Raw genomic sequence first — 21,650 nt, forward strand, 5'->3', positions numbered from 1 at the left:
CTCATACTCCTGCAGACTGGCAGTGGGCTGCATTCTCATGCAGAGAGATGCCAAACTGCATTTTCTCATTCTCCTCAAAAGGGAAGATGCTGAGTTACTTAAGACAGGCCTGCCCAGGTGTGTGTATATCCTGAAAGCCATCTGTTCCTGCCATGGAATGACTGGGACATTTACTCAGCTGTACCAGGTAAGGAAAGGATCAGAGCGAGATGGACGGAGGCCAAGTGACACAGTTCTGGGAACAAGAGCATGTGAGAGGGAGGAGATGAAAAAGCATCTGGCCTCTTTCTGCAGCCAAAGGAGACCTGGGAGAGAGGGATCCTGTGTCTTTTAGACCTGAGGCAAATATTCCCATGTGCATGAAAAAAGAAGTGCCAATTGCTAGATGGAAAATCTCAGCACAGAAAAGGGAGATACGAGTTCAGTTTTTTTACATGGCTCTCCCAGTGCCCACATCCATCCAGGGAGCACATTCCCCTCACCCACAGCCTGCCAGCTCTGTCAGGACTCTCAAGGGCAGGAAGAACATCTGCCTTCTCCTCATCTCCCCTGAGGGGACATGGAGCTGCAGCACTGCTGCCCTGTCCAGCTGTTTGGGTGGGATTTGATGTTCCTGTAGCCATTCCTCCTCCTCTCCCTTATGGAGAAGGGGCTGAGCCAAACCTCTTTGCAAAAGGTGATACAGGACGGAGATGAACCTCAAAGCTCCTTGGGCAGGGAAGGGGAAGAAGGAGAATCCAGAACTATAAATCTGTGGAGACTTGGGAAGACTTTGGCTGGACAGGCCTCAGGGATTTGAGCTGTATCAGCTCCCCTGGAATTTAGATGCTGCTAAAAACACCTGAGCTGCACCTGTCAGAACCGTGTTTTCTCTTTCAGTTGCAGCTTCAGTCACTTCAAAGGTTTTTTAAAGAGAGGAGAGGAGAGGAGAGGAGAGGAGAGGAGAGGAGAGGAGAGGAGAGGAGAGGAGAGGAGAGGAGAGGAGAGGAGAGGAGAGGAGAGGAGAGGAGAGGAGAGGAGAGGAGAGGAGAGTATTTCAGTTGTGAGGCACCTACAACCATCAACTACTCTAACAGCCTGACCAATTCAGGGCTGACCAAAAGCTAAAGCATGTTTTTGAGAGCATTTTCCAAATGCCTCTGAAACATTTACAGGTTTGGGGCATTGACCTTCTCTCTAGAAGCCAGTTCCAGGGTTTGATCACCCTCTTGGTAAAGAAATGCTTCCTTGCTGAGACAGTGGTTAAATACATTTTTCTCCTACATTTCCTCGCCTAAACAAGGAAAGCAGGGAGAGGAGCTCTGGGTGCAGAATGCCCCAGCTGGGATCCTTTGCCTGGCTTCCTCAGAGTGCCATTTCCTCCTGTAACCATTTACACCAGAGCCAAAGTACCTGTCACATCAGTGTCTGGTGCTGTAAATAGAGACCAAGAGGCAAACAAATGAGAAATTTTCTCATTGACCATCAGGTGAACCCAGACTTGCGTCAACCTTCCTCACACCCTTTCTTTTTTATTCTAAACAGGAATTAAAATTAAAGATGAGGTTGTGCACTGTTGGAATCTGAAATGCAGGGAATTCTCAGAACTTTGGACCTGTGAACCAAAGCTTAGAATTAAACACAGGATTTTATTTGAGACCTTGGAAAAGGCTACCAAGCTTAGGCGTTAGAATTGAGAATGTGGATTTATAGTTTAAAGCAAAGACACATTAAGCTAAGTAGAGGAAAATTTAGAGTTTTAAAGTACAGTACTGTAGGTTTGTGTGTCATAACATGATTGGCTTAGAAAGCTTACACTGAAACATGAGTCCATAAGATGAAATATTTGAGGATTGGGTCAAAACCATAAATATCCTTGTGGACAGTGTTTTATTGGTCAATAAATCTTTAAAAGGTCTTGTAACTAGAAATCTTGTGACCTTCTGAACCATGCAGTGAAGATGTGAGCTGAGCTCACCCTTCCTGCCTGTGTAGAAGATAAGAAAAATAAATCGCATCATCAAAAGCAATTCAGAGTCCCGTTTCTAACTCATTTGAATTCCTTCACAAATCCCCACAGTCCACCACATTAATATGTCTGCTTTGAGTTTTAACTCACCCTATATTCATGTAAAATTGATTGAGATACCAAACACTCTCTGACCCCATGGGTTTAGTGTCTTCCAACAGGTGACTAAGTACAACCAGTGCCTGAGCTTTGCTTGAAGGGCATCTGCCTGTTCCTCTTCCTTGCCACACTGAAGAGACAACCAGCCAGGCTCAGAGCAGCCTCCCAGCACATGGGGACGCAGTGGGAATGAGGATGACAGGCCAGGAGAGGAGCTGGAGCTGCAGCTCTCACACACACACACCCTCCTCTGCAGGGCCACTCGCCAGCACGCGCCAGCCCCACGCTCAGCCAGGCTCAGACAGCTTCCAGCCCAGCTCCAAGGTGCCTACAGCACTCCCCAGACCAGCTAAAGGACAGAGGATACCTCCCAGCACAAATTAAGCACAAAATAACTGAGTGCTTTGGTCAATCAGAAGGGAAGGAATAAAAAGTCCTGGTGTGGCGCAGGGTCCTGCAAGCGCTGGGTGTTTTACTTGGGCAGGGGTGTGCGTGTGCATGGTGCTGCCCAACCCCACCACAATGGCACAATTCTGAGCAACGCACGCTGAATATTCATGAGGCAGAGGCTGGTGCCACGTGAGGCTGTGGTGTGTGCTGTGCATGCAGTTGGACAGGGGCTCAGTCTGTCTGGCTAAGCAAGATCCACTTCCGAGAGCCAAAACTTCAAACCACCCAGTTTGCAAAAGGAGTTTGGGCATTGAAATCAGCCTTGGCTTTGCTTGAGGGTCAGGCTCCTTCTGTTTGGAAATTCACTACTGTAAAATCCTACCCCATGCCCATTAGCATGCAGAAGCTGTTCTGCTGTAGCTTTCCATGATCTCCCTTTAGCCTCCTGGAAGGAGGGAAGCAACATCACTCACTTTGCACTCTTAACAGTACAACTCACCAGAAGTCTGAGTCATTTGTGGAGGTATAAAAGGACTCTGGGTTTTGCCAGAACTGCCTCAGACTCAAAACTATTTGCATTTATTAAGGCAGGCTTACCATCTTTAAGACAGCAGCACTGCAGGTCACTGCCGCTGCCTTTGAAGAATTTTTTGGGAGAAGTGTGTCTGATGAGCTGTTTGTCTGCAAGTATTGCCTACTTGTGCTTTTTAACTCACACCAGAACTCACAAAATGATACTCAAGTGGTCTTATAGCTGCAAGATTCTTCAAGGTTGCCAAAACACTGCTTCAAAGCCACATTTCTGGCAGAACCTCATCTGGCTAAACGAATGGGATCCTGCACTTGGGGCCACACGCTAGCAAAGGTGAACTCTGTGGTACAAGAAAGCACCTGTTAATATGGACAGCTGGTAAAAAGCCATGTTTGTGGGGCAAGCTGAAATGAACCTCACAAATATAAGAATCAGCACAGCACGGCAGCGCTTGTGCCTGCAAGGAATGGCTCCCTAGTGCCCAAAAGCTCTCACAGCTCTACCATGGCCTGCAGCAGAAAATGCTTTTGCTCCTCTTGGTATCAAAGAAGCCAGAAGACAGATGTGGGGGCTGGAAAGGGCAGTGCCAAGGTAGAATGATTAAAAATGCTCCTGAATCCATTCTTGTTAGGATCTGGAAACATGAGGGCTGGGCTTTGGGGGTTTTTGTGGTCCCCAGAACCTTGTGGTGGGAGGCAGCTGCAGGCCCAGCTCCTGAGCAGAGACCCCAGAGGGAGAATAGAGGATCCAGACCAACCTGTAGCTAAAATGTCCTCCTGCACGGTTATGTTTCCCAAAAATAATTTTGTAGGAAAAATGAGAATCTTTCCACTCCGTGTCTCAAAGAAAGCATTTTAGAATCAAAATTAATGATCAACCAAGTAGAGACTGCACAATTCAAATCTTCCACAGCTTCTCCTCTGAAAATCTGTTCTCTTCTGACTTTGCATTGTTTTCCTCTACTGCAACAACTGGGTGAAAAATGACTGTGCAAAAAGCAGCATTTCCATGGAAGTTATTACAAAAATTGTGAGCAAAGCCCTGGTACTCAGCCTCCAAATGAAGCCCGTGGGCCTTGATGATTATATAAAAGATTGTATGTAGTATGATGATTATATAAAAGGGTGTAAGTAGTACACTACTAACACCTTTGGAAGTGATCAAGCTGCCCTTCCCACCATCAAGGTACCATCAGGTCTGCTTAGGAGGTAAAATCAATGGGTTGTACTGTTTTACTCCCTATCTAATAATAGTTTTTAAGAGAAGTGAGAAAAACCTCCCTGTACACAGCATTTACTTGTGTACATGGTGTAATATTACAACTTCATAAATATAAATGACTTCATAAGGCATTTATCAGACCTTCTGGGAGTGAAAAAAACCCAAGAAACACAATTTAAGAAGAACAACGTTGTTTACAGTGCTGTCACAAAAGTATTTGACAACAGATGAGACAATGCTGTAGGTTTTGAGTAGAAATAAATACTGCTTGCACTCAAAGCAAGCCCAGCTTGCAGGTTTAGTCACAGGCTGCAGGACCAGCCTTTCCCTCTCCTCTCCAGTGAAGGATCCAATGTGGACAATGCTCCCCTTCCCACAACAGATTTTATTATAATGTAATACAGATGGATACACGGTTTAATGAGCAGTCTGCTGCCTTCAGGAGTCTGCTGGGATGAGCAGCAGAGCCAAGAGAGGGTATCTCTGCTGTTTCATGAGGCATAGCTCCTGATCCTCCATCTCCAGCACTGAGGAATCCCTCCATGCCTCTACCTGTTGTACACACTCTGACCACTGACTTCCTGTCCTCAGTTCAGCTTTATAACTTCACCATCCACTTGTTTCAAGGTTTAACTTGAAAGTTCAGACCTTCTTAGTCCCCTGTGTTGGATGAGAGGAGATCTGGAACAAGAATAGAATCAGAGAAAAGGAAAACCTTGATGCCCTCCATGTTATTTCCTAAAACATCTGCAAGATCAAGATGTGAGCAAAGAAATATTGATGGATTGCCTCATGTGAGGCACCAGAGTAGGCTTGGGTAGACAGGAGAGGACTGGCAGTAAAAGAGGATTGTCAGCAAGAAATCAACCCTACAACCACACCACACACGAGTCTACTGTAGCATTTATTATCATTAATTATTAATTATTATGTGATTGCTGCTATTAACAATTATGCTGTTGTTATTTTCATGTGAGAGATGCTTTAGGACTGGGATTGAGCACAGCAGCAGGAGAAACACACAACTCCTGCTCATCAGACTGTATCACTGCCTGCTTTGGGCAGTTTCTGAGGAGGATGTTATTGCTCTCACCTTAATTGAGCAGACACCAAGGAGACCAAGCAGAGTCCCTGAATGCAGACTCTGACTGCACACAATGCTGTGGAAATGTGAAGATTCTCCTGAGATGCTCCTGGACCAAAGGAATAGACTTGGGCTCTCTCTTAGACTCTACCCAAATATTCAAAAATCTGCAGATTTTCAAAATGAGCGGTTCAGACCTATGTTACTTATAATTAAATATGATGTGGAGAAAGTACCCCTGCTGATAACATAAAAGCCTCACCAGAACTCACTTCCCAGGGACCTAAAAAAAAAATGAAAACAAAGCAGACCTCCAATACTGCTTCAGCTATTATCCCCGTAATGGAGTTTAAATTAATCCTCAGCGAATGCCTCAATATACTCTTACTTTGGGAGAATTTTCACCTTGTTCTGGCTATGAAAGAATATTGTCCATCAGGTGTTAAAAGACACGGCTCTGAGCAACCTGGTCTGGTGGGAGGTGTCCCTGGCCATGGAAGGGAGGTTGGAACTGAGTGGTCTTTAAGGTCCCTTCCATCCCAAACCATCCTGTGATTATGTCCTCGCTCAGCAGGTGTGCAGAGCACATTTTCTCACTGATTCCTTTTGCCATCAACAGGAATGTGCTGGAAGAAGAATTGATACAATTTCTGCATCAGTGACCAAAAAAAAAAAAAAAAGGCAGCAAATCTGAAAGTCGTAAACAATCTTGACAAATTTCCTTCAAACTTCACAGGAAACCATCTGTGAAATTAGGAAATAAATGCCCCACAAGTTGGTGTAGTTTTATGAAACTGTGAGCTAAATTGGTTACACCAAGTATTGAGTTGGTACCAGGGCTTTGGCCCTACCAAGATCCAACATAAGAACCAAATACTGGGGCAGATCTTTATCAAATGGATCCCAGCTGAGACATCAGCCCACAATATTTCCAGTAAAGCACTCAAAGTACCAACTGGCTGAAGTTTTATTCTCATTATAAAGCTGTAATTAGGCAGACTTCACAACTGTCAATAAGATTACAGATTAACTGCGTGCAACTGTATTATTGTCATTGAAATTCTTTATCAGTCTTAAAGTGAGGAACATTGCCATGAGCAGTTGCTGCAGCTTCCCATCACCCTGTGGAAACCAATGGATGTATCAATCAAGTAAGAAAGCTGCCTCTCTGAAAACAGCTGCCAAGGAATGATAATCAATAACTGCAGTCCCAGCAGAGTTATGTCAACTAGATGGATTTGATGAAGTCTGCAGTCCCTTCCCACATTAAGTTATAATTATAATGGGGGTAATATTTAGGATAATTTCTATGAACACTTTATGGGCCTGTGTCTTTGGATCTTTTAATTTTTCCTTTTTTAATGAGCCTTGCAGAAGGTTGAAGCTGCAGGAGCAAGCCTGACCAGCCAAGAGCTGGCAGGTAGAAGAATGGAAAAGGGAATATTCATGAGGACCAGTGTACTGACACCAAACAACTCATCCAAGCTGGGTGAAAACCTGGGCACTGATCTCCTGATCTCATCTCTGTGGTGCCCAGCAGCAGAACCTGAGGGAATGGCTGGAGCTGTGCCACAGGAAGTTTAGGTTGGATATCAGGAAGAGGTTCTTCACCCAGAGGGTGTTTGGGCACTGAACAGGTTCCCCACGGCGGTGGTCACAGCACCAAGGCTGGCAGATCCCAAGGAGTGTTTTAGCAAGGTGGTGCTGGTGCTCTCAGGCACAAGGTGGGATTGTTGGGGTGTCCTGGGCAGAAGTTTGATGAACCTTGTGAGTCCCTCCCAACTCAGGATGTTCTATGGTTTTATGTCCTCCCTTATCCAGAGAACGCCTCTAGCAGGGTGTGAACCTGCAATTCCCCAAAGCCACCTGTGTCCTGCTGAGCTGAGCCCCTGGGGAAGGCACAGGGACCTGTCCTTCCCCTGCAGCTGGAGGCTGTCCTCGCCCAGCAGCTCCCAGAGGGGAGCTACGCACTCTGTCACACTCCTGTGTCACACACCCAGCTGGCACAGGCTATAGGCTGTTCCTCCAAGGCCCACAGCCCCAGCACGCCCAGGCAGGGACATTTCTCCTCACACTCATGCATTATGCACGGCTCCATCCCAGCCTGCTTCGAATGCATCACCTTCCAGTGCGGAGACGACTGGGGCGTGGAACCGCTGCAGCTCCCCAGAGCCACCCATGTTAATATTCTGAATGAAGCAGGTGCCCAGCAGGGCTGAATTACTGTCCTGCTCACCCAAAGGCTGCTGATGATCTACCTTTGCTCTAATCCTGCTGTACCTGCAGGATGGGCAGGTAAAAACCAGTATTTCTAAATGTGTGCAGCAACAGCAGTTGATTCACTGTAAGGGAAACTCACTTGACTGAGTGGGGCAAAGTCAAAGCCTCACCAAGAATCTCGGCAGATTCTCACAATTCCCACCCAATTTTACATCAATTATAACTACTATAGGATCAATCCAATGATACAGCTAGTTGCAGGCTTGGTTGTTGAGTAATCAAAACTTTTGTTAACCTCATTGTCGAATCACCATAATTTCCATAAAAATATGCTCTGTATTTACTGAGGTTTCTCTCTGTATCTGTTACACTCACAGACACATTCCAGACTTTTCAGGGAGGAACCATAATTCCATTGACAATCAAGCTGGCAAAATTATACAACTCCAGATTTGCACAGAACTGATATTCCAGGTTGAGACAGAGACAACATGAATAATAGATATTAAAGGAATCAATGGGTTGTCTTTAGTCTTCCTTCTGGTGAATTTTAAATTTCCTCTATTTTATCTGGGACTGATCAAAGAATTTGGATGACAGAAAAAATATTCTATGGCTATTTCATGTTTTCTGCAGGATCATTTTGGAATCATAAAGCACCACCCAAGGAAAAGGAAAAAAAAATGCAAATGCTGTGGAAGTGAGGCAAGTGATTTATTTTAACTGCGTTGATTTTTTCAGACCTGGGATTTTTTTTTTCAAATCAGCATGGGACATATTGTGTCATTCAATTTTCACCAAATCGACCCCACTTTCAAAAAGGAAAGCACTGAAGGAGAGAAACCCCATTATTACTATTAATTATTAATTAAACAAGAGCAGCATGCCCTTCATTATTCCTCTTTTTTAATTTATGATTTTTTTTTTCTCATGAGAAGGAAAATACTCAGTTTGGTTCTAAAAAACAGGTGGTTCAGCAATCTGACTCAGCAAGTCAATGCTTTTATAAGAATCAGCAAAATACTGAGCATTTTTGAAAAAAAAACCCCATACCCGAACCCCACCCTACGAGGAAGTTCATCTGCAAAGCTCAGATGAAAAGACCCTGAAGTTTGGTGGTGACTCTCTCATTTGAGCTTAATAAATCCCACAAACACATGGAAAATCTTTGCCCTTCGTTTTGGCGTGGAAATCCGGAGCTGCTGGAGCCTGGCATTTAACAGGTGCATCTGTTTACTTTCCAGCTACTCATCTTCCTTAAAAAACCCTCAGCTCCTAAATACAATTAAATGCTGAATTGCGATTGCAAAAATATCAAGCTCCCTAGAGACAGGCATCTCAAAAGTCTCTCCGTCCCCACCCCTCCCTAAAAAACACTTTAGGAAGGTTTTTCAGCTTCTGTTGCATCGCGCTGCGTTTACGAAACTATGCCTGCGAGCATCCTGGACCCTTTAATGAGATGATGCCATGGAGTAATCTCTCTCCCAGGGACCCTGCTGTGAGCATCAGCACCATGAGCTGACTCTTCAGCGTAAACATGCACCTTAAAATTACAAAAATACATCCGAACAAAGCCTGCCCGAAGCAGCCCCATCCTGCCCGGCGGGATCAGCCGCGAGCATTTCTGCCTCTAATCTGCCCACCAGAGCAGCGTCACAGAGACTGTCTTTTATCAAAACAAAGGCTGGATGCCGGCTGGGAAGTGTGAAGCCGACTAAAAATGGCTGAAAAGCTGTCCAAGGCACCCGGGAAGGTGGCCAGCCCCACCCAGCGCAGGCACCGACCCGCTCCAAACACGCTGAAAAATCAACCCAAAAGGGAGATGCCATTGTTCCCTTTCGCCTCCGCGGCAGCGAGACAACATCCCCGCAATATTCCACCCCCCGAAACCAGTGTTCGGGAGCATAATTAAAGGATTAATGTGGGTTAAAAAAAAAAAAATAAAAAATCCTAGAGCAAAGTAGGAAGCGGGGGGCCATGCCCGGCTCTGCCGCCCTCCTTGCCGGAGCTGCGTTTTCTTTGTGTGACACAAGGCTCTGGGTGTGTCCGTGGGCAGGAGGCACCCGGGAGCCCAACGCCACCACCTCCCAGCCCCAGCGGGCTCCAAAGCACCGCCACTCGGCTTCCCTAAAGCCCCAAAGGTGAGAAATCATAATGCCCGAAAGGTGGGAAATCATGCCAGAGACATCCCGATGGAGAGAGCCGGGGATGGGGAATGACGCCGCTAAGGCAAGGGCGGATGCTCTGGGGATGAGCCGCAAGGTGGGAAGAAGGCAGGACCTGTATCCTGGAAGCTTTCAGGGTGAGACACCTGCGGATGGGAGAAACGCATTCCAAGAACAGAAATCAGAAATAGGGGCTTTTAATCTTTCCTTTCTTTCTTAAATTACCCCCAAAGAAATGCTTCCGGGAGGAGGAGGGAGAAGAAACAGCATGCAAAGGCCCGCACAGGTGAACAATGCAAAAATGGATGGATCCTGCCTTTGCCTCCTCTGCCATGCAGCCCTAGCATGCAACACCAGAACAGATAGAATACCCTGACATTTCCAGTTGCTCCAAAGACAGTCCATCTTGGTGGAGTCGGCACTGGCTTGCATCTCGGGGGGCTCGGGGCTTGCCGGTCGCGCTGTTTCGGAGGCACTGCGTTAGCAGTCAGGCATTCCCGAGCATGGGCGCGCTGCCGGGTACCGCGGCCGCCTCCCCGCTCGGCTCCGGACTGATGCTGTAAGCAGCACAGGCGGAGGGGGAGGGCATATTGTACGCGCTGCGGTCTCCACTGCAGCAAATCAGCAGTGTGATGTGGCTGCCCCAGGGAGCAGGCTCCTTTTGAAAAGGGGATGCGGGGCCCTTTTCAAATCAAAAGCTTCAGCTCGGGCGGCTTAGCCCCGCTAAGCCGTGGAAATGGTTAAAGGCAACCTGATGGCGAAGAAATAAAAGCAAATTGGGTGCGGGTAAATAGGGGGGGTGAGCAGTGTTGCCTGTGTGTCAGTACGGTTGTGGCTGTTCCAGAAATTTCTTGACAGTGATGGAATCTGGTATTTTCTTAAATTTTTTTTCTTCCCCCCCCCCCCCTTTTTTTTTTTCTTTCACACCACAACCCCTCCAGGTTTTCATGCCTCCCTCTCCTCTGCCCAGCTGGGTGGGGTTGGAGAGCAGGCAGGAAAATAAACAAGGTCAGGATCCAAGCCCTGCAGAGCAACCCCTATTTTGCTATATATTTTTGGAAAACCCTGCAGGCACGGGGTGACCCTTGTGGCCCCCCATGCCAAGCCCTGCCACACCAGGATGCTGAGGACCCCCAGGTGCACCAGGTTTGGGTGTGCTGCCTCCTCTTATTGCCCAAAACGCTGCATAAATCAGGATTCGAGGTGTAAGAGTGCAGGAATACAGGGCAATTTGTGAAAGCCACACTAATAGCTAAATTTTAATATTCAGTTTAACAGTGGTGGGCCCCACCACATCTTCCCCAGCAGGACACAGCCTCTGCCTCAGTTTCCCCACCAGTAAACTTTTATGAATAGCCTTGCAGAGACATCATAACCATCCAATGATCATACTTGGCAAACACTGGGAAAGAAAGTATTTTACCACTCAACCTGTTTGCGTTTCCAGATTTTGGGGTGCCTAGGAATATTAAACTCCAAAAAAAAATCACCTCATTTCATTGAAGAGTGACCAGTATATCAGACCCTGTCCAGCCATTTTGGGCAGAATGACCCCAGCTGGGCATCTCTCAGTTCTGAGGCTGGACTTAAACCTTTAGATCATGACAGTTCATAAGTGAATAATTTCACTTTAGAAGCGTTTTACTGAATTTTGATTTCTTTATGTGGAAACAAGCACCAACACACACACAGTGGGTCACATATTCATCAGCATGGGAAATAGGGTTTGAACCTTTCTTCTCTTTTGGCTCCAAAAATAAAAGGTCTTTAATACCTGAGTTAACAGATATCTCCTCCAACTGGCAGCAGTAGGTCACTCAGGTAACTCATCTTATAGAACAAAGGCAAAATTTAAGGAAATTCACCATAGTATTATCTTACTCTTTAGGAAACTCTGCTGGGATTAGAGAGGCCAACAGCTATTGTTCATATTTATAAACCATCCCTGAGATTCCCAAAAACATTTGCTTAGCCTTGAACCCAGCATCTTCATTCCCCTATCAGGGAAATCTTTAATTGATTGGGGCAGAACTGGGTTCAGCTGCCATTGCATATTGTAAGATTAACCATCTATAATGCTACAAACCTGGATTTTATGTTCTTCCTTGCTTTGTTACAAGAGAAAAAAAAAGGAAGAAAGAGGTTGGCAAGGGATGAATTCTAAGCATGGACCAATTGGTTTAGACCCTTTGCAAGAGCAGGAAATTTCCCTATTGATACATTTTGCCGCTCTACAATGGTGTTCCCAGCACCAAGCCATGATATGAAGTATTTACAAGCAGTGTGTATAAAACAGAGACATAATTCACATAAAACTTCTGCATCCTTGTCCCTGGAATAGCCACAGACACTCCAAACATGGTGCATAGGTCAAATTCATGGCTACTGGGTGTGTGCCACCAGCAACACAGCAGAGAGAAGGCAAAAAATCTCTGTTTGGTCTCACTATAACCCAAATTTCTCAGTCAAATATGAAGGACAAATTCCCTTTGGACAGAAGAGTGGTCTATGTACATTTAACATCCCAATAATGATTTCTCCTTGGCTTCATTGTTTGTAGAAATTTTTCTCACCTCAGACTTGATCTCTCCATTCCCTCTTCCAGGCTAGAAAAAGGAGCCACACCATCAGGCTTCCTGTTTAAATTCTTACTCCCCTTTGGAAAAGTGTCTCTTCAGACCTGGCCCATGTGATTGGACTCTCCCACACTACTTCCAGAATTATTTTAATCCACAGGCAGCAGAACCCATCACTTTACCAGCAGTAACAAGAACACTGCATTTGTGTTAGAGACGGAACTCAACAGGAACAGTGAGATGAAGACACTTAGAAAATGCACACGGGCTAAGGAGAGCTTCCACTGTGCACTCACTTGTCCCAGGACCTGAGGCAGGTGGGGGACAGAGGCAACTCTGTGTGACTGCAGAAATTGCACAAAATCCCAATCAGCACTGGTGGATCCAGCACTAAAATGGCCATTGATAAAAAAAAAATGCATTTCCGCAATGAAATTTTGAATTATGCATTCAGTAAGTAGTGAGACAGAATTGGGACTGAGCACTTGGCCATCAATCCTGAGGTTAAGAACTGCTTCTTTGCCACAGAACTAAACCTGGAAGGCACAAATAAACATTGCACTGCCTGGATCTGAAAAGGGTGAGACATGCACAAAGATCTTGGCATCAGCTGCAGGAAAGTTGAGTGTTGGAGGAGAGCTTTCCTGTGATCATGAGTAGGAGCAGGATGAAAAGTAGTGAGTGGAATTTGCTTCCCTTCAGAGCACTGTCCATTGGGAGCCTCCTTCAGCTCTGGATGTTACTGAAATTGTTACAGATCTTAAGATGTGTTAGTGAGGTCACATGAAGCTCAGCCACAAGCCAAGAGGGCTCATCAGCACTTGCCTGCTCCATAGCTCTGCTGGAGATGATGATCTGTGTATGCAGGATGTGTGGGGTAAAATAAAGGTACCCATGGGATCAGTGCAGGAAACCACTGGTCAAGTGAACGTGTGTGTAGGGTATTGCCTGCTTCATTTCTTTTCATCCTCCAACTCCAACAGGGATCACAAAATCATAAAATTATTGAATGGTTTGGGCTGGAAGGGACCTGAAAGCTCATCCAGTTCCAAAGCCTTTGCCCATGGGCAGGGATTCCATCCACTAGACAAGGTTTCTCAAAGCTCCATCCAATCTGGCCTTTAACAATTGCAGGCATGGAGCACCCAAGTCTGGATGGCCAGCTGAGGTGCAGACTGTAGCTCTGCAGAGGACAGGAACACCCTGCCATGGGCTGTGGCCTCCAGGGTTGTGCTCCTTCCAGGGACAAAGGGAATCCTGCAGCAGGACTGGCACTCCAGCCCTACCTTGTTTCCCTCCAAAGGTCCTTCCATGGTGATCCAGCCCACCTGTGCACCACTGATGAGCTCTGATGAGGTCAGAGTTAACAACATTTAAGGCTTTTTAGGTAAATATCCCTGAATGGACCATAACAGTCCATAAGAGCTCAGAAGCACCCACTGTTCTACCACAGGAACTAAAATTCGGGGCCATCCCTTAACAACCCTGTTGGAGGACAGGGGTGGAAGTCAGCTGGTTTCAGTTGGTTTCAAAGGTGATTTAATGATTAAAAATCCACAGAAAGAGCTGAAACCACTGTTTGGAGTGCAGTGACTTTGAAGGCACTTTGGACTGACTGTGTTTTCCTGCATCACTCCACGTCAAGGCTCCGTGGGACACATTGAGGGCAGCGCCAGATCTGCAGCGTGGTGCTGAAAGATCCTGACACTTAGCACTTCAGGAGAACAATAGCATTAAGGGAGATCATTTGGGTTGTTTTTCTAAGCTAATTTGTTCTTAGCATTAGCAACAAAAATAGAGAGGATGCTATTTTAAAAGTTGCATTAATATGTCTCGAAGCTCTAAAGAGCAACGGGGAATTTTTGCCTGAGCACTCCAAGCAAGGGCAGCCAGCAATTACATTTTCGTGAAGAAGCTGTCAATAGCAGAAGGATGGGCCAAATCCTGGCTCTGCTCTCATCCTTTTCACTGTCTTGTGCTCATTCTTGCACATTTTCTGGTCTGCAGAGCTGCTCAGAGGCAGTTGAAATGGCAAGGCCATGAGCTGGGAGATGCTGATGGCTGTTTCAGGTCCATCACTTCTCACAGTACAGGAAGCACATAGACAGCTCTGTCCTTGCTCTCTTTTGCCCCAGGCCTTTGCTACTTTCTCTTAGAAGATGTAATGCAGTGATGAATTACCTTTTTTCTCAGGTCTTCAGACCACAAAAGGAATCAATAAGCTGGTAAAAAAAGACAATATGGTCTTAAGCTGGCAGAATTAAAGTCTGAAGCTGAAAAATCACAACAAAAGAAGCCCCATGTCCGGGCATGTCACATAATGTTCCAGCCTCCCTGCAATTTCTTTTTAAGTCTTGAAATGTCTGGATTTACAGGGTTTTTTTTAAATCATCAGTCAAAATATTTGGATTGTTCACAAGGACAAGAAGTGTGATTTTGAGACGTGCTAAGCTTCTGCTCTGCTGCCTCTGTTTCACTTTCTGCTCAACAAAACTGTTCTTCATACCCATCTTTGCTCAAAGGCTGAGATTATTGATGTATATATCTATATATATACATCAATATATATATAGATGGATATATCTAATCATAGAAGTGTAAATTGGAAGGGGACCTTAAAGATCATCCAGTTCCCAACTCCTGCCATGGCCAGGGACGTCTTTCACTATCCCAGGCTGTTCAGAGCCCCATCCAACCTGGCCTTGGACACTTCAGGGATGGGGCAGCCACAGCTTACTTTGGCAGCCTGTGCTAGGCCTCATCACCCTCATCTCACAGGGAAGAATTTATTCTTAATATCAGATCTAAAGCTGCCTTCTGTCAGATAAAGCCATTCCCCTTTCTCCTATCACTCCATGCCCTTGCCCAAAATCCCTCTCCAGCTCTCGTCAGCCCCCTTCAGGCACTGGAAGGTGCTCTGAGGTCTCTCCTTCTCTAAGTTCAAGAGTCCTGACTGTACAAGAGGATTATATAATAACTACAGATAACAATAAAATAATCATCTATAATTGTATAATAAATGCATATAACTGTATTATAAGACCTTATTATCATAAGATTTTCAGCAGCAAGCCATTGACACAAGCCACATGAGTTGGTGAAAGACCCAGGTGAGACAAGCTTTGTGTTTGCTTATTCCCTGGGAATGAGGTGCTCTTTCTTTGAATCCTAGTAAATGAGCCCTTTGGGGGAACTCCTTAGATTCAACCTTGTTGTTAAGAAACAATTTTGGGTTTTGAGCCTCAGAACATGGCACAGACCTTCTTCACTTCAGCAGCCATGCCAGAGATGGCCAAGACTGCTGTGGTGCCATCTGAGCTCCCTGATTCCTGCAGGCAGCAGCACAACTAACACACAACAATCAGTTTTGATTTACCCCTGCCTCTTCAGAGGTGGATAATTTCTCTTGGTTCTTTAATGTTATTTTTGAACTGCGAGGTTCATAGAAATAAAGGCTCTATTCCTGCCATTGACCTAGAAAAGTCTTTTGATTCTTTCCAGTGGGACTACTTTTTACAGTTGCTGGGAACCTTAAAATCATGAGTTTCTCTCCTCTGGGGGAGGTACTTGCTGCATCTTCATTCCTCCTTTAAGATTTGATCAGTAAAGCTGAAAAGACCCTAAAACTCTCCCTGACCTCCTGCACTCCCCCATTACAAAGGAAGTGCTTCCAGCTTATTACCATTTCCAAGCTTTCTGTTTTTAAAGCCTGTTCTGTGAAATTTTTCTCTCCTACAGCATTGCTGGTGCTGCAGCTGGCATTATTAATTCCATTTCATTAACTGATCTTCTTAATGTACTGGAAGACAAAAGAGAAGAGAGCCCTGAGACCACAGCGTGGCTGAACCTCAGGAGATCTCTGCTCAGTCCCCACATCTGCCACAGGCTCCCTACGACATGACCTTGGGAATCTCCTCTCTGAGGTCTCTGGCTCTGCTTGGTCTATTTAAATTTGGGGCATGGTCTGCTTTTTTGAGCTTTGTTTCTGCAGCACCCAGCACAACATCTGCAGCTCCAGCAGAGGAGCCTTGCTCGTTTTTGCAGCACAGCTTGCAAGGCTGGTGTTGCTGGCTGCCATTCCTGGACCAGGGGAGATGAAGCAAGGTGGTGAAGATGAATTTGGATTGCACTGCTCCTGGAAATGGTGAAATCCTGCCTGGTGTTGTGTAAGGGGCACAGAGGACTCTTTTCTTTGGCCAAGCATGCTCCAAAGAGATGATGATGATGCATTTTCAGCAAATTCTCGAAGCAATGTCTGTTGTCCAGTGCCTGAGCTGGGGAAGTGAGGCTGTGCCACACAAGCCACCAAGGAGAGGTCCTGTCCTGTTCTTGGCTCCTCTGCACATCCCAGTCCTGAGCTCAGGCAGCTCTGGTGCACCCCAGGAAAGATGTTCCCACAAAAAAAATGCCAAAGCTTTGCTCCCAGCTTGCAGGGCCACCCTTTGCTCTGGCTCTGCTGGGATCAGGCCCAAGTTTTGAAGCTCCAGGTGCTGATTCAGAGGCTAGGATTCTCTGCCCAAGTACAAAATGCAGCTACAAATTTTGCAAATGTGACTGCATATTAAACCAACAGCCTGCAGGCAGAGGCTCAGGAGACTGAGGCCACATTTGCAGCAGTGCCACAAGCCCTTAATTGAGTTTGGGACGCTCATAAGCAGCCAGGGGTGCTTGAGAATGAGCTGTGCTTTGCAGCATTTCTGCTGGCTCCTCTGCTCCAGTGCCTGGCACTCCTGCTGCCAGGCCAATTCAGGCCAGGGGAGAAGGTGCAGAATAATTTAATATAGATCAAGGCCCTTTCCCCAGCTTCAGATGTGCCCAAAAATAATATTCTAGGTGCTCCCCAGAAGGGCCTGAGCTTCTCACCATGCTGGAGAGCTGCTTCAAGCATCTCAGCACGGGCATTTTTACATCCCCCACCCTGCCCTGAAGGGAGGGCAGGCTGGTTCCTGGTGGAGGTGTGGAGATGCTGCAGCCCTGGCCGGCACAACATTGCCATGGCAACCCCAGCTTTCCCTGGAAAACAGAGGCAAAGCACCGACACACTGCTGGAATCAACAGCCTGCTCCATGGGTGGGAAACACCTGGGTACCAAGATGCTCCCTGCAAAGGGACAGCTCCAGTCATGCCCAGCCTGCAAAGCTGGATGTTAATATGGGGAAATCCTGGTTGAGCTTGCAGAGAAATGGAGGAAAGGGTGGGCAGGGGGAGGTGAAGAAGCAGCTGATCCTGTCCTGAGCAAACACAGCCTGCAGTGCTTGCAGAAGTGATGGAGGAGGCAGTGGGGCTGCTTATTGCAGCAATGCCAGCAGTGCTGTGTGGCACAAAGTGGGGGAAAATGTGGGAATTCAGGACTGAATCCCTCTGGCTGTCCTGGATTGCCAGCACCCCTGCCAGGGGGCTCAGAAACCCTGGCACAGATCCCAGACACCTGTGACTTTGATTATGACCCATGGAAAAAATTACCAACTTTACATGAAGATCTTCAAGCCATGAAAGTCTAAGTAGAATAATAATCAGTTTGTCACACGGTGAAAAATAAACTTTTTGGGGTTTTTAGAATGGGGCATCAGGAGGCAAGATGGAGGAATCTGGGCGTGTCCAGCCTTTCTCCTTCTTCTTCTTCTTGGCCTCCACCTTCTGCTGTGATATCAGCACTTTTAGATTGGTTTAGAGTAGAAACTCACTAACATAGGTGATAGGTATTTATTTATATATAAATATATAAATAAATATAAATATATAAATATATAAATATATAAATATATAAATATATAAATATATAAATATATAAATATATAAATATATAAAATATAAATATATAAATATAAATATATAAATATATAAAAATGTAAAATTGTGAATATAAATATAAATATAATTTTGTATAAATAATATACTTTAATAATATTTGAATGAAAAATATAGTATATATAATGTAATATATAAATAATGATATATAAATAATATATATTTATATATATTATATATATATAAAAATAATATAAATACTAAAACACAAAGGTTTTAGTATAAAAAGATAACGCTGCCCTGAGGGTGTCAGTGTGCTTCTGTTTGACCTGCTGAATGGACCTTGGTAGGCCAGAGAAAGAATTTTATAGATAAGAAACAATAAACAACTTTGAGAATGAGACCAGAAGAGTTCTGACTCCTCCTTCGACTGCTGGGCTGGGAAAAGAGAGTTTCTAACACATCTCAGAGTCACTCTGACCATCTAAAGCCCCACGAGGAAAAGAACCCAAAAGGACCAATGAAGGACATGAAATAGTGATGTGTAAGGCAGAAGTGCCAGTGCAGGGCTGTGAGAAGGGGAAAACAAGGAGAGAACAGGGCAGGATTCTGCTGAGAGTCTGTGTGGGCACTGCTGGAGAAACGCTTTGGAGGGCAAAGCAGCATTCTGAGTTTTAAATGCTATTATAGGCCTCTAGGGCAATTAGAAGAATTAGATCAGGAAATTATGTGCCAGAAGTGTTGGCTGAAAAGTGGTCAGAGTTGTGTTTGTTGGGGAAACAAACAAGGAAAATGGTTTTGTGTGGCATTTTAGGACATTGGTTGGAAATGAAGCAACAGAGAAAAGCAGAAATGGTTTGAGTAGTGGGGGCTGGCCCTGCCCCAGCACATCCCCTCACATGGGGCAGAGGGAAGAGGGCAGATCACATGTACATATCTTATGGAAGATACCATAAACAAGGTCAAGCAAGCTGCCAGCATCCAATCAGCAGAATATGCCATGAAAATCCACACCCTGGAGCCAGCTCATTAGGAACTTAAGATCAGTCATCCCTAAAACTAGTTATCTTATGCAAACACATGCAAAATGAGGAAAAAGAGAAGAAAAAAGAAGAAAAAATGGAGGACCCAGTTGAACCCACTGAATTTGTGGAAATGGGTTTCTCTCTGAAGAACAGATCCTATCTCTGAGCACTTGGCTATCATATACCCTCACTCCCTCTGCACACAATGAGAAAATCCTGATTTGGCTGCTGACATCAAGTATCTGAGAAAAGACAATTTAATTTCCCATTCTCAAGGCTAAAGGATTAAAGATAGATCAGCAAAACTATTTCACATTTAGGAAACCAAACGAAAAAGCCTGAGGAATTCAGATTTCCCTGACAATATTGTTAAACACCACAACCCACATTTTCCTGATTGCTTCTGCAGAAAGACTGACAGCTCTCTGTCCTGGGATGAGGGTGAGCACAATAGAAGGTATAGGGTGGCTTTGAATAGATACATGAAAAACAGAATTATTTTTCCAAAATTATCAATTAATAAGTAGCTTGAAAGTCCACTGGACAAAATAAGGGAAGGTGTTTTCCTGATTGGAAGCACATTTAACCACAGCATGTGGATATGGTAGAAGTATCAGGAATTTCAGGGTAGCTGCAGATTTGCAGAGATCCAGAAATAGCTGTATCCCAGAGCACTGCACACGAGCAGTGTGAGGTGGAAGGAATTATACTACATATTCTGCATTAATAGTGAATTCCCTTGCAACAGGTTTGGCTTTTGCAGAAATGGGGGATTTCCAAAGAGAACAGTAAAATAGGTCTGGGCAAGATTCATCAAAGGTCTGCTGGGATTTCAGAACTGCTTTCCTAAAGTGTTTCCCTCCTTGCAAACTTTTAAGTACATGGGGCTTTGATGAAACTCCCTAACTGATACAGGTACCTCCAAATACCTCATTGTGTTATATCAGTTAGTTCATTCTTAATAAATCCACCCAGGGATCCAAAGCACAATATCCCTTCTGGCCCATGTGAGGTTCTTTAATTTCAAATTCCAGGTACTTAAAATTCATGTCTTGCAGATGAATCAGAGATAAACCATAATGGCATGGACATTAATTTCAAATTATTATAAATTCAAGAAAACCACAATCTTATTTTGGTTTGCAAACCAAAAAAAAACCCCAACCCCCAAGCTCAATTGGCGTATTTTGTTTTGGACGAAACTCCTCCTTCACAGGTGCAGGAGATGTGATCAGCTCCTGCTGAATTCCGGGCAGGACTCTGAGTCCAGCTGGTCCTCAGCACCTGTGGGGTTTGGAAACCTCAAGCTCTGAGTACCCCTAGCTTGATGCTGAGATACATTAGCCCTCAAGATTAGGATCATTAATAACAGGAGCCAGAAGAGAAGGACTTTGTTTTGGAAGCAGCAGCAGCAGCTCTTACCTTTTCCAAAACACTTTCTTTTAAACTGTGCTTCCCCCCCCCCCCCCGCCCATTCTTTTCCCAGACTGCCTGACATTTAAAATGATCAAAGTTCCCTGTGAAGCACAGCTTCTAAATTTCAGATAAATATAGCCACGCTGCTCTGCATTTGTTTGTTTTTCTCAGGTTGCAAACCTGCAGTGGAGACCTACTTATTGTGGAGCAGGGGGAGCTGCTGGTTGGGCACCACGTGTTGGGCAGCCAGGAGGGAGCAGAGCCCCCTGTGCAGGATGTGGCTCTGCTCTGCTCCCAACAGAGAGTCCAGCTCTGCTCTGGCAACTCAGAACAAACCCACCAGCAGCCCCCTTGCTGTCTGGCGCAGCCCTGGAGTGGGCAGAAGGCACATGGGGACATGATGCAGGGAGGGGAGGATGGAGATGAGCGTGGGGACATGTCGAGCCCACGCTGACACACAGGGGGACAGCCCTGAGCCCTTTGAGACATTGGAAGCTCTGTGGGCCCTGAGGTATGGATGGAATCAAATGCCAGGGCAGGAAGGTCCTGCCCCTGCCCACACACACGCAACCACTCAGCCTGGTACAATTTATTTTGGCCTCCCCATTAGCTGGGAAGTAAACGTGGCAATTACTTTGCACGTCCCAAGTGTCAGAACCCTTTGGCACATTTCCCTGAAGCTAAATAATTAATGAAGGGCTCTGATTAGTGTGAATCTTGTGGAATCATCAGACAGCATGAAGTGACATTCATTTTTACTTCTTGATGCCTGAGACAGGGCTTTGTGATGAGGCTTCCACTCTCTCCTGCAGCTGAAAGGGTGTGGCCTGGGGTTTGTTCTGTAAAAAAGGTTTCTGCCCTGTTTTGTGCTTAGGCTGCCACAGACACCAGCAGCCTTCAAAATGTGAATGCTTTGCAGGTGATGGAAGATAAAATACATTTCTTTTCCATGCAGGAATGATATCCTGCAAATGTAGCACTCAGCAACTCATTTCCCTCAGTGCCTCATTAGAGTCACCACATCTAAAAGGGTTTTTTTTCCCTCTTACTGACAAATAGGAGTCAACTAGAAGATACCAGGTGTGCATTTGCCAGGGGTGAGGCTCAGATCCTGCAAACTCAGCCACCACAGCTGGATCAGGCTCCCATGGCAGTGGGATTTCAGC

The 21,650-nt window shown here is 45.5% G+C and overlaps 1 protein-coding gene across 2 annotated transcripts in view; it reads right to left on the reverse strand.

The window, feature by feature from the left end:
* RTN1 (reticulon 1) overlaps positions 1-21,650 on the reverse strand; it is a 123,928-nt gene that overhangs the window by 8,535 nt on the left and 93,743 nt on the right. Inside the window, exon 1 of one of the 2 annotated variants that reach the window (XM_064714948.1) lies at positions 10,091-10,569. The exons of the other annotated variant lie outside the window; for it this stretch is intronic. Coding sequence (XP_064571018.1) covers positions 10,091-10,151 — 61 coding nt within the window. The 5' untranslated portion in view covers positions 10,152-10,569. Of the gene's footprint in view, positions 1-10,090; positions 10,570-21,650 lie in introns of those variants that run through there. 2 annotated transcript variants of the gene reach the window in all.

The sequence above is a fragment of the Zonotrichia leucophrys genome, chromosome 5 (genome assembly GCF_028769735.1).
Source record: "Zonotrichia leucophrys gambelii isolate GWCS_2022_RI chromosome 5, RI_Zleu_2.0, whole genome shotgun sequence".
Taxonomy (NCBI): Eukaryota; Metazoa; Chordata; class Aves; order Passeriformes; family Passerellidae; genus Zonotrichia; species Zonotrichia leucophrys.